General features: G+C 38.6%; 1 protein-coding gene across 1 annotated transcript in view; it reads right to left on the reverse strand.

Moving 5' to 3' along the window:
- The window catches only part of COL12A1 (collagen type XII alpha 1 chain), a 153,126-nt gene that overhangs the window by 1,434 nt on the left and 138,998 nt on the right, over window positions 1-12,694 (reverse strand). Inside the window, 5 exon segments of the mRNA XM_014577982.3 lie at window positions 2,008-2,178; window positions 3,260-3,328; window positions 4,493-4,681; window positions 6,307-6,373; window positions 6,477-6,512. Coding sequence (XP_014433468.2) covers window positions 2,008-2,178; window positions 3,260-3,328; window positions 4,493-4,681; window positions 6,307-6,373; window positions 6,477-6,512 — 532 coding nt within the window.

Here is a 12,694-nt window from a genome sequence, read left to right on the forward strand (position 1 = left end):
GTGAATTTGATTTAAAAATTAGTTAATGGAGCAAATGGATTGAAGAACATATTTGACTGACATAGCAATTTTCTCTAGGGAGGTGGGAAAATAAATGTACACATAACTATCACCAGTGGCAATATGCAGTACATGTCATTTTCTGATGCTGTTCCTCGTTACAGACTGAGTTACAGCTGGTGCTGGAGGAACACCAAAGACTACAGCAAAACAGAAGAAAAATAATTATAAATCTTTAGTATTAGAACTGCAATTACAAAACCCAACAAGATTACATATACAAAAAGGCACATGCCCTGGGTCATACATGTTGATCACAAGCAATAGACAGGTAGACTTCATACAGAGTCAAAGATGTTATTTTGGCACACAGCAAGCAGCAGCAGGCTTTAATGCAAAAGCTTAATGTAACGATGTTAACTGATTTTAGTGGACACAATCCCTTACAAATCATTTACAAGCCACAATTAGTTTACTATTTACACAAATCATTTCTTGTTTATCAGGTTAAATCTGTCTCTTACTATGGTGTTACATCTGCTGGTTAGTAATTTTACAAGCCTCCTGCAGCTTCTGATGATTTTGGAAGGTTAAAAATAGTTGGTTTTCTACTTTATTACTGAAATGCAACAGGTTTGATGATGAGTTGACATCACTGTCCTTATGTCATTCACAAATGTTGTTAGTATAAAGAAACTCCCCATTATATGAGGCCTACACGGTTCGATTTTAACCGTATCCGTGGTGAAATATCCATACAGACTCATTTCCTACTAAGCACGTGCGCAAACATCTCAGAAACAGGTTTTTCATGTATTCAAACTGTAAGCAGCACTGGAGACTTAGAAAATGTGTTAGCCGGAACCTGAAACAGGTCAAAGATGATGTTAGTTTTTAAATAGTCAGACTGCTGTGCAAAAAATATACTGTCATCCAACTAAAATACACAATGGTTAAGTCATACACGTATATCTATATATGTATACATAGATATTCACCAGGAAGGATAGCACTGCTGCACAATGGGTACAATTTTAGCTATTTTTAATTTAGACAGGAATCTTGGATTAGGTCTGTGCAAGCACCTTGCTTTTTACACCCAATAGTACCAAGTGTATACACATATATATATATATATACTCATGTATACATGCACAGTATGCTAGTGGCAAACCATATCCAACATCAGTATCACATACACTCATTGTAAAACGCTACAGTGCACACAAATGAATTGGTTAACAATACTATGGGCGTGGACTTTCTTTGTGAAAATTGTCCTGCAGGAGCCTAGGTATACAATATATTTGTGTGTTCATTCGTCAGAAATTGATGAGCACTGTCATCCATGATTTGACTCCCTGTGACAGCCCAGTGTTTGGAGGCTAACATGACTCAGGGCTGATCAGAAACTCATGGGATTGAACGCAGGGGAAATTGTAGGCAAGTGGAGTTTTTCAATTGTTTGCACTGTAACAGAGAATGGTTTTTGTTTGTGGAAAATTTTGATATCAGGTATTAATTTTGTATAAATAATCCTGATGTTGATCAAAAACAAACACGAACTGCCAACCAGAGCGTTCTTTTTACTTTTCAAGAGAAACATGGAGTATTCAACCTTGTTCTGAAGAAGAATGGAGGGAGGGAGAGGAGAAGAAGAAGAAAATGGTCATTTAAATCCTAAGAGCAAAATAATAATCTACTATCCTTCTATGTATTAAAAACCAGTTATATGTATAATTTAAGCACTTCCTTTCTACAGCTAAACACATTTCAAATCAATGTGAGACAAGTTAGCATAACATTCTGAACAGCTGCTCTTAGACCTGTCTGTGTTAGAAGGACTGAACCATTCTACGATGTAATATTACAACTAAGCCATTTCAGTACCATCTGCTTCTGAAATGATTCAGTAAGTCCATGCTAGCAGGCCTGTCTTGCATAAAACAGCTCAGCATCTGTGAAGGCTAATTAAAATTACTACTGTTTAAGTTGTCAGTAACCTACCTGGGAATCCTTGACCATTGTAAGCGATGCTAGCACACTGGGATGAATCACAATATCCAGGTGGGCCAGGTGGACCTCGAATACCCCCATTTCCAGGACGACCTGGTGGCCCAGGTGGCCCTCGTGAACCTGTAGAACCTGGTGGGCCAGTTCGAGATTCTCCTGGTGGACCTAATTTTAGAATTTAAAGGAGGATAATTGGTAAGGCATCAACCTGTCATAAAACACTGGCATCTAGACTATGAACAAGTCTTTGGTAAGAAAACTTTGACATTTGGCTTCCATAGGTGGTCAATGAAACAATCAAAGAGAACCCAAATGTGACTCATCATTAGTTGCTTTCCTGCATGTGGCTAATTTAAGGTCTTTATTCACATAAACTGATTTGGCAAGGTTTGACCCACACTAAAGCATCAATGAATTCTCTGGTTTATTTCCACTCTGTGTAAGATATGAAGATCTCAGGGGAAACTACTACATTAGACAAGCACATTGGATTTCAATTAAAACATAGTAGTGGATTAAAAGTCTGCTACCCTGCAACCCTAGAATAGATGAGGTAATGTTTTCTTTGGACCAGGCTGTATTATGGTTAACAGAAATGTAGAGTTTCAACCAACTGGGGTTAGAATTTGTTGCAAGCGTCTTATGGATCTTATAATGAAAAAATCATGTTTAAACAAGGAAATTAAAGGCAGAAACAATAAAAGAAGCCTGACCATTTCTGCCAAGACATCAGTAAATGATCAGTGAAAAAAAATCAAATGAAACAAAGAAAGGCTCATATTTTGTACTAGTAACTCTATGCTTCACACTTAAACGACATCAGGATAACCACAAACATGACCCAAATATGGCATTAGACATTCCAAATGGATCAGGTGATATTTTGTTCTATCAAATAGTAAAAAAAAGTGATAACATGTCCATTTTGGAAGGTGGAAATCAGCCTCTCGTTACTGAGTTCAATTGATATTTTCAACAAAAATATTTTCCCTTACAAAAGGCCAAAAGAATAAATTATATGATAAAGCCAACATTCTACTAGCCATGTCTACACCAATATTTCTACTTCCAGTGTTTGGCACTTTCAGAATGTTTTGTTTTGTTTCCAATACATGTCAAAATGTACAGTGCACTGGGTAACATATGCTTATTTCCTATAATGAGCAATTAAGCAATATGACTTTCTAGGAAGCCTTTTATATCTACTGTTCTGTAAGCTGCTGTAAATTAAAAACAGAAAAATTACCAGGTGGTCCAGGCAAACCTCGTGGTCCTTGTGATCCAATACCTCTTTCACCTTTCTCTCCTGGCAGTCCTAAAGAACCCAAAGGAAATAAACCCCATAAAAACAAACAACAACAATAAAACATGTCAGAAGACACTATTTTTTCATGCTCTATCATTGATTACACTCCAAATAGTGTGTTGTTTTATATTTCTGGTCTAGGCAGTCTTAATTTGGATAAGGAAAATATTTTAAGGAAACAAACATCTCAATCTGAAAGATAAGATTTTTAAATGTAGTGTACCAAGGTAACCTAGAGTGAAGACACTGTGTTAAAATATAGGGACATATTTGAGGCACTGGGATCTGACAGAAGTTCATTCCACATATCTACCGACATGAGTTAAGGCATACACACTTGGAACATTTCTTTTACAAATACACTTTATGCATTCTTAGAAATCTAATGAAATAGCTTAAGTGAATAGCTGGATTCAGAAATTTATTATTTGCTTTTAAATGGTAAATACTTATAGTAAAATCTATGTTTTAAAAATCTAGGATAGACAACACAACACTACATCCGTATTCTGAAGTGTAACAGCCAGAACAAATGAGGGCCAGATTCATTGGTTACCGCCAGGCCCGCCTATGCTACAACCCAGAATTAACCAGCCATTACTCAGACTTAACCAGCAACTTAAGCTGATTTTATGCCTCCTTTGCCTCAGCAGAACTGTTCAAAGCACCTGAAGTGCACTGGCACATCTGGTCATGTACTTCCCATATACTTACAACTCTGCTTCCTGAGATACACAACTACAGTATCACTAAGCTACAGTTCACCCCACATTGTTGTTAACTAATCTGATTTTCCCCTTTCTCAGATGCCTATTTAGAAAAGTAGCCTGTCAAGATGCCAGAAACAGCTTTGAGAAAAGAATGTTCCTTGTTCTAAGATATCTTGATAACATTGATATATTTTCTTGAGATAGAGCTTAGACTCTGCAGTGGCAGGTGTTCCATAAATACCACCCAGAGAAAGAAACATTGTAGATTCAAATCTCTGTAATTTTAGATCTTGTCTTCAGACACTGAATATTCCACTGTACCAATATCAAAACAGCAATTCTGCTGGCTATGGAGAACTATGTGCTTCATGGTCTTTCTGCATGGTGCAGCTGCATTGAATTCCTCTGCTAAGAGCTTTTGAAATATGGTCATACATATGCTCTTTGGGCAGGCACTACTCACCTCTTTCCCCAGCTGGTCCCTGCATACCAGGAGTCCCTGGGAATCCAGGTCTTCCTCCAGGTCCAGGTTCTCCTCTTGCCCCAGCGCTCCCTGGTGGCCCTGGTGGTCCTGCAGGTCCTGGTTGATTGCGATTTGCATAGTAATCATTCGGGATTTGATTCAGCATGTGATTGAACCGGTTCATTTGGCCTTTAAAGAGAAAGAAAGGGTTTTTAATTGCTTTTCATTAACATCCTTCTCACACACATGTACGTACACACCACTCACTGTCCAAACGGTGGAGAATTGGAACACATGCACAGATTAAGATGAATGCAAGATACAACTGTATAGAATACATGGGGGGGGGAAGGGAAATCCTGGCAGCAGACTTGTAAATAAAACTTTACAGCCTCTGAAAGTGTCAAGTGAAAAAGGAGTTTTGGATTACAACAGCCTATTTGGTGGAGCTCTGACAAAGGACTCTTTCCTAGGCTGTAAGGCAGCAAAGGTTAATTCCAAAAGATTGAAATGCAGTTCAAGCAGTAGCACAGAGTGGTAGGGGGCTCCTCGGGACTAGGGCCAGAGTGCAATGGCTGCCGGCCCCACCCCTAGGGACTATAGAATAGTTGAATAACTGATAAGAATTCCTGAGGTTAATCGACTATTCAATTAACAGATATTTAACCTCCCTACTGGGATCTAAGCAGCACATGCTTACTATCTCTCCATAAATAACAAGGTACAAATTTTGCTTTGTTGTCTTTGGGGGCCCTTCCTGACCGCTCTGTGGAAGGGAGAGAGATGATCTGAAGAAGCTGTGCAGGGGGATGAACTTCCTGTGGAGTGCAAAGCTGCACTATAGGGATGCCCCCTGTAGGAGCTTAGAGGATTCCCCACTGCCTGAATCCTCCAGTGGTCCCCCCTGGCTGGAGGTAGGTGTACTTTAGGACTAGAGTACTGTGTCAATGTTGAGGCTGAAGTAAATTTAAAAGAAATTAAAATATTGTTTCGGGGACCTGAATTTTGGGGCTTACCTAGTGCAATTACTCCTTCTCTTGCATAACAGAATTTGTCCTGTGTGCATCACATGCCCCGGAAGCATGTGCCAATACACTTTGATCCTAATATCTGTAATCAGTGTTCCCTGTAAGATGAGCACTTGGGTGGCCACCCAGGAGAGAGACTCCAATGCCACTCAGCTGATTAGCACAGCACCCACTCAATATGTGTTTCTACTACTGGTGCACATCTGCACATGACTCGGTGCCCATAGCAAAATGTATTCCTTACATGGATGGGAAAAATTAAGAGGAAACACTGCATGTAATGCTCCTTCCATTCTAGCCTTCCATCTCGCAGAGGTGAGACCTGGTTTATACCAAAATGTTTTGTGGTTTTATGACATGGACAGTACTAAAACAAGGACTTCGCTGACTACACAAAATCATTCCCTTTGTGGCATGTGCAAATTTGAATATGGATCTCTGGGGAAGAACAGATTAGTTCATTAACAAGTTAGCCCTTCAAATTCAGGAGCCAGTTTGGTCTTGCACTTTCCTTCCATCAGGTAAATGGCACAGAAGATAGCAATAAATACACTGGCTCCTGTTATGCTTCACAGTCAGAATCCTTTCATCTCAAATATACATCACTTTTGATTTTTCATAAGGGCTCATCTAGATTACACTAAAGTGTCGACAGAGGAGATGCAAATTCCACCGGAATGGGCATATCCTTTTTCAACACTTTAGCGTAGTCTAGATGAGCCCTAAATGAGCTACTAAATTAGCCACGGAGAAAACAGAATGAGGAAAAAGCACAGCATTTTTTACCATTTATCAGTTGTTCACAGACTTGTCTTGCAACTGCTCGCATCATGTTCTGAGAAGCAATATCTCCCTTAATAATTAAAACAAGTATATTAGTACATAGTGCTTTTAAAAAGCTAGTATTTATTATATTACAATAAGTAATAAATAAAATAATTTAAAGTAATACTTACTCTGTCACCTTTTTCTCCTTTAATTCCAGGTGGACCCTAAAACAAGTTAATTTCAATTATTATTTAATGCATCTGCATGTACTGCAGCTTATTGTATAGGAACAAAGAAACATAAAGAGATTAACGAAAATGGAAGAAAGAAAGGAGAAAAACCAAACAGTTCCCTAGGGAGTATGCTCTGTTAGTGCTGTCTGGTGTATATATATTTCACTGACAGGTGCTTTAGATGGATTCAATAAAGCAACTGTTCTATAAACCCATCCAGCTGTATCCTTACATGCACCTGCAATCATGCTGCGCCTGCAATTTTTCAGCAGCAAATCAGATAGATCAGACATTTCGATGGATATATTTGTATCTACAGTTATTTGCAGATGCAAAATTGCACCCAAAAAAAGAGGCTGCTGTTTTATTTTAAAAAGGATACCTGTTGAAAGCTTTCTTGTAAATTATGTCTCTATTTAAATAATACATTATTTACTCACAAATTGTATCATATCTTCCACACACTATATTTACTGTGTAATACATGAGTATTAGCTCTCCTTAAATCAGAAAAAAATGATCTATTCTGATTCCAATCACTGACTCTCATACTTTTCTCAAAATTAAAAGCCTTCATTTTCTACGCTTTTTAGATGCTTTCTTAAATATAAAAGAGTAACATTTTTTTCTTCAAATGTGAGAGCACGTCTATACAGCAGGGAAAATTTGAATTAAACTACACAACTTCAGCTACGTCAATTGCATAGCTGAAGTCAAAATAGCTTAATTCAGTTTTTGACGCTGTCTACCCAGCAGGAAGTCGAAGGGGAACACTCTTCCTCTGACTTCTCTTACTCCTCATAAAATAAAGCTTACAGGAATCAGAGTAAGAAGTCCTCCACTTCAACATTATTTCAAAATCATGACTTGCTGTGTAGATACGTGTTTTGTTATTTCAAAATGTCAGTTATTCCAAAATAACGCTGCTGTGTAGACATATCCTTACTGACGTAAAGCAACATCTTACTTCATTTTCCAATTTCTCTCTATCCAAAACAAACCTGCTATTACCTCACTTTTATTATAAATAGCTTATAGCAGAAATACAACCTCATGAAACTCAGTTGTAGAAAATGTTAGATATGCTAAAGAAAAAGGTCACATTCATGGTTAACTTCACTACTGTTTTTATCTTATGTCTCATTCTGGGTCTTTGTCTTGTATGGGGCCTGATTTAACAGTCCTTTCACAGAAAAGTCTGGTTTACTTCTGTGGGAGATGTGTCTGGGAAAAAGCTTCAGGATTAAGTTATTTTGACTATATTTAGACCCTGGAAGTGTTATTCTTGAAAAGGTTGCTACTCTTTCTGCACAATGCTGGAACTGGATTCTCTTTGAACTTATGTCAGGTTCCAGAAGAGAATGGGCAAAGCAGCCATTTGGGCATATGATTGAACAGGCCCAGTCAGATTCTGTAAAGGGCCCGAGGGAGAAAGTCGGACTAAGCCCAGAGAAACCAAGGGATCATGACACCGAAGACATGCTGTAAGGCTATGTTCCAAACAGGGCACCTCTGAAGACAGGGCCATATGTCTCATTCAGTCTTGTGGCACATATTATGCTACTGTTCATATGTAAATAGTAATTTCAATCTGAAATAATGCCCTGCCTCCTTCATTAACAAACTAAATTGAGACCAAAAACTGCACATCCAGGAAGGGTAGCTATCTCCTCCAAACCCAGAAGTCAGAAAGTGTTATAGACAGGAGTTATAGAAGATTGGGGAAAGATGGCTTTTAGTACCTACTATGTTTTCAATTACATCTCCCTTACTAGCTGCTGAATGCTTCTAAACTTACAATATACTACAATTACCTGTGGCAGTGTGAGCTTGAGCTGTCACCATAATTATTTTGATTTGTCAAGAGCTATAATTCTTTCTCTGTCAGCATTTTCTCATTTGTATTTGCATTTCATGGTGGTTTGGTTTTGGTGCTGGCATTGTTTTTTCAAGAAGCCAACAGGAATGACTGATTATCCACTTGTAAAAACAAATGTTTGAATTTCCACAATCACATAAAATACACTCTAGGAACATTTTCAAAGAATACAATTTAGAAGATATACACACATACATTTGAAAATTAAATTTTGTGTGTGCATCTGCCATGTAATGTTTTGAGACTTTAGCCTTTTGTTTGCATTCCACTGTTAGCAAAAAGAAGGGCCAAGGAAGCACATGACACAATTTCCTGGGAAAATGCAATTATGATGCTTGTATGTTAGATTTTGCAGATTTTCACACTAGATAACAATGACCTCATAAGGATGTTTATAACTGGTTTTAGTTCATCTCACATAATTAGGGCCATAAGCACATGCTCGTTTCAAATAGGCCAAAAATCAGACACGTGATCATTTTAACCATTAGTTTGCTCTCTGAGAAATCTAAATATCTGTTGCCTTTCAAAGCTTTTTTAAATTTTTTTAAATGTATCCCTAGATATCAAAAAGAAAAAGCTTGCTTGACCCGTGTTTTAGCTTGAGCAATGCACTTTAATCCAAACTGTAAAAAACTGCCCAATAGATTTTTGAGATTTTCAAAACCACTTTGCTGTCCCATATGAAGAGAGGTTAAAGCAACTGGGACTTTTCAGTTTAGAAAAGAGGAGACTGAGGGGGGATATGATAGAGTTATATAAAATCATGAGTGGAGTGGAGCGGGCGGATAAAGAAAAGTTATTTATTAGTTCCCATAATAGAAGAACTAGAGGACACCAAATTAAATTAATGGGTAGCAGGTTTAAAACTAATAAAAGAAAGTTCTTCTTCACACAGTGTGTAGTCAATCTGTGGAACTCCTTGCCAGAGGAAGCTGTGAAGGCTAGGACTATAACAGAGTTTAAAGAGAAGCTAGATAATTTCATGAAGGTTAGGTCCATAAAAGGCCAGGGGATAGAAATGGTGTCCCTGGCCTCTGTTTGTCAGAGGCTGGAGAAGGATGGCAGGAGACAAATCGCTTGATCATTGTCTTCAGTCCACCCTCTCTGGGGCACCTGGTGCTGGCCACTGTCTGCAGACAGGCTACTGGGCTAGATGGACCTTTGGTCTGACCCAGTACGGCCGTTCTTATGTCACAGAAGCCAAAGGCCATATCACCGGTGGAAACAGAATCCTGGCCAACACTCAGTGTTTTCGAAATTCTCACTTCTGTTTGTCTCATGAGCAGACTGCAAATTTTGCCCAAACATGCATGCATCTGACAAAGTGGGTCTTTGCCCACAAAAGCTTATGCTCCAATAAATCTGTTAGTCTATAAGGTGCCACAGGACTCTTCGTTGCTTTTGCAGATTCAGACTAACACAGCTACCCCTTTGATACTTGACACTGTAACAAATCATTCCACTGAAGAGAACTGGCTACAATTTGAATGCAATAGCAGTGTTTCATAAACTTCTTTTGCGATCATAAGGCTTCAAATTAAGGAGCTTGAATGGACATGATTCATAGCTGTTGGAGCATGTCATGCCTATAATTTGCAAACTAATAATTCCTTAATAATATGCACACAACGCATATAATCAAAGATTCAGAGATTAAAATTTACCTAAGAAAACACTGAGGCATCATTGCTTACCTGTCAAACGTTAACATAATACAGTAATTACTCATTTAACACATGCCCACTTAACACATTTTCTCAGTAGCATGATTTTTTTTTAGGAAACATTTTTCAAATAACATGAAAATAATCAAGTGGCGGACTACTTCGCGCGGCTGTATAAGTTGGTGAAAACAGTGGTAATACGCATGAGCAGATGAATACTCATGGTCACAGCGCTCCTCCGCTCGCTCACGTGTTTATCTTTGTGTTTTAACAAACCGCGGCGACTTGCATTGCTAGTTATCTTGTGTTGCTAGACATCTAATGTTGACGTTGATGACCTAGCACCAACAAAAAATTGACTTTGCCACCACCACCTGAAATGCAATCCCCACCTTTTCCATTATTTTTAACCCCTCATGGCATGTTGTCGGTTAGCACGAACATTTTCAGAAACGCATCTATCGTGTTAAATGAGGAATTACTGTAGCTATGAAGCAGGAAGAGTTTGACTCCTGGTAATGCAGAGAATGTGAAAAACCTGCTAGGGTACATCTCCACTGTAACACTATTTCCAAATAACTAGCGCTATTCCGAAATAACTTAGTCCGTGTCTACACAGCAGGCAGTTATTTCAAAACAGTGTAAAAGTACTGTCAAGCTGGAGGACTTCTTACTGTGATTCCTGTAACCATCATTGTACGAGGAATAAGGAATGCTGGAGGAAGAGTGTTCTCTTTCAAAATTAGTACGGTGTAGATGCTCCCTATTTCGAAATAAGATTGACGTAGCTCAATTTGCACAGCTTATTTTCAGTTAAGCCCTGCAGTGTAGACGTACTCTTAGATACAAAACCATCTCTCCCATCTCTCTCATGAATCTGTCGCATTTCTCTCATGAATAATCAATAGCACTATTATGGCATTTTCTACTCCAATAAGTAGTTAGGGAAATCGAGAGCAATATACAAAGCAACTTCATCTTAGAGTGGGAATGACTGTAGCCCAGTGCCTAAAGTATCCACCAGAGTGTAGTCCAGTCCAGTCTCTTGTGCCAGTTACTTTTTCATTACTTAGCTACAGTGGAACAGCATCAGCAGGAGAGACTGTGAGAGCCCTCACATAAAAGTGTCCCACAGCTCACTAGATGGAGCACTCAACTAAGAGGTGGAAGATCCCTGTTCAAATCCTCTCTGCCATTGTGGGGAGAGGGAGAATTAAATCAGTGTCTCCCAGATCAGTAGACTAGTGGGTTAGAAGTGATTGGGTTGGCTTCTCCTCCTCTCATGACTATTCTGTGCGGAGCAAAGCAGAGGCCTAACTCATTCCCACAAGAAGCTGCTAAGATGCCCAAGTTGCCTCACTTCAGGGTCTCATTCATGAACTGTAAGAATACATAGGTCCCTCCCTCCACTTGGACTTAGATGCCTTTCTCTGAGAGGCACAGGTCATAGCACACACCCTTCTGGCTAGTTTAGGAGGCTCTCACCTAGCATGGTTGCTTTTGTGGATCACAATTTAAGGAGCCTATGTCTCCATTCATGCTATGGGGACCTGAGGCACCTAATTTGGCTTTGTGGATCACAGTGTTGTCCCTGTGACTTTCTAGGTGCCTACAAATTAGGCACTATGACATTCAGTGTTGCCACACCTAACTCCCTTTATGAATCACACATGGAATGCATTACAAATCTTTTTATTCAATGAATTTAGAGTCTTTTCCTGCTTGTGAATTGTCAGCATGTTGGTATTTTATGGAAATGAGTATATTGATTGTTGAATATATGTTGGAAAATATTTCTTGGTCTGTAACTTTCTTAATAGATTGAGAAGTGCATATATTCAAAGTTTAAGCTGCTTTGATGGGAAAGAAAGTCTCATTGTATGTCTCGTTTCCCTGACTAAATGGATGCAAATATGAATTAAAAAGTTATTTTGGTCTATCATCCTATCCCACTTTCTGACTGTACTCTTTAATATTTTCTTAAAATTAACTGTTCCATAGAACTCATTTATTGGCATGTTTGCACAGCATGAACACAAAAAAGAGGGCAACCAATTGAAGCAAACTTCAAATGCTGACATGCTACATGCTATTTGTGGCAATATTTTTGCAGTCTACTGGCAAACAAACAAAAATTCTCAAAGCTGACCTCCGACAAAAGCCATGTTAGGTGGTTAAAAAGCCTTTTTAAAGGGCATATTACATAAATGGTTTATAAGCAACAACCTTTCCATTGACTTTACTGGGGAGTGTTGCTCTAATACAAAAGGCATGATATTCCTCAAGAATACAGTAAGATTTCTATAGCTGAGAAACATCAAAAACATTCACCTCTCCAATGCAAATCAATCCTTTCTCTCCTTCCCATTAATTAGTAACTGTGCTAGTCAACTTTCAAAACTTCACTGAAGCTTAATGGGCTTGACAACTGCAACCTCACAAAAGAAATACTCTGATTTTGCTTTGTAAATGTTGCAAAGGGTTGTCCTTAATACAGCTGAATACTGATCACAGTCATGCTTAGACACTAAGCTAATTTTTGCATTGGGATGTTAGAGAATCCTACCAGTTCAACAACACAATTGCCTCTTCAGTTATGAGTGAAGCATTGTCTATTTGTGTCCTCT

This window comes from Pelodiscus sinensis, chromosome 3 (assembly GCF_049634645.1).
Source record: "Pelodiscus sinensis isolate JC-2024 chromosome 3, ASM4963464v1, whole genome shotgun sequence".
Lineage (NCBI taxonomy): Eukaryota > Metazoa > Chordata > Testudines > Trionychidae > Pelodiscus > Pelodiscus sinensis.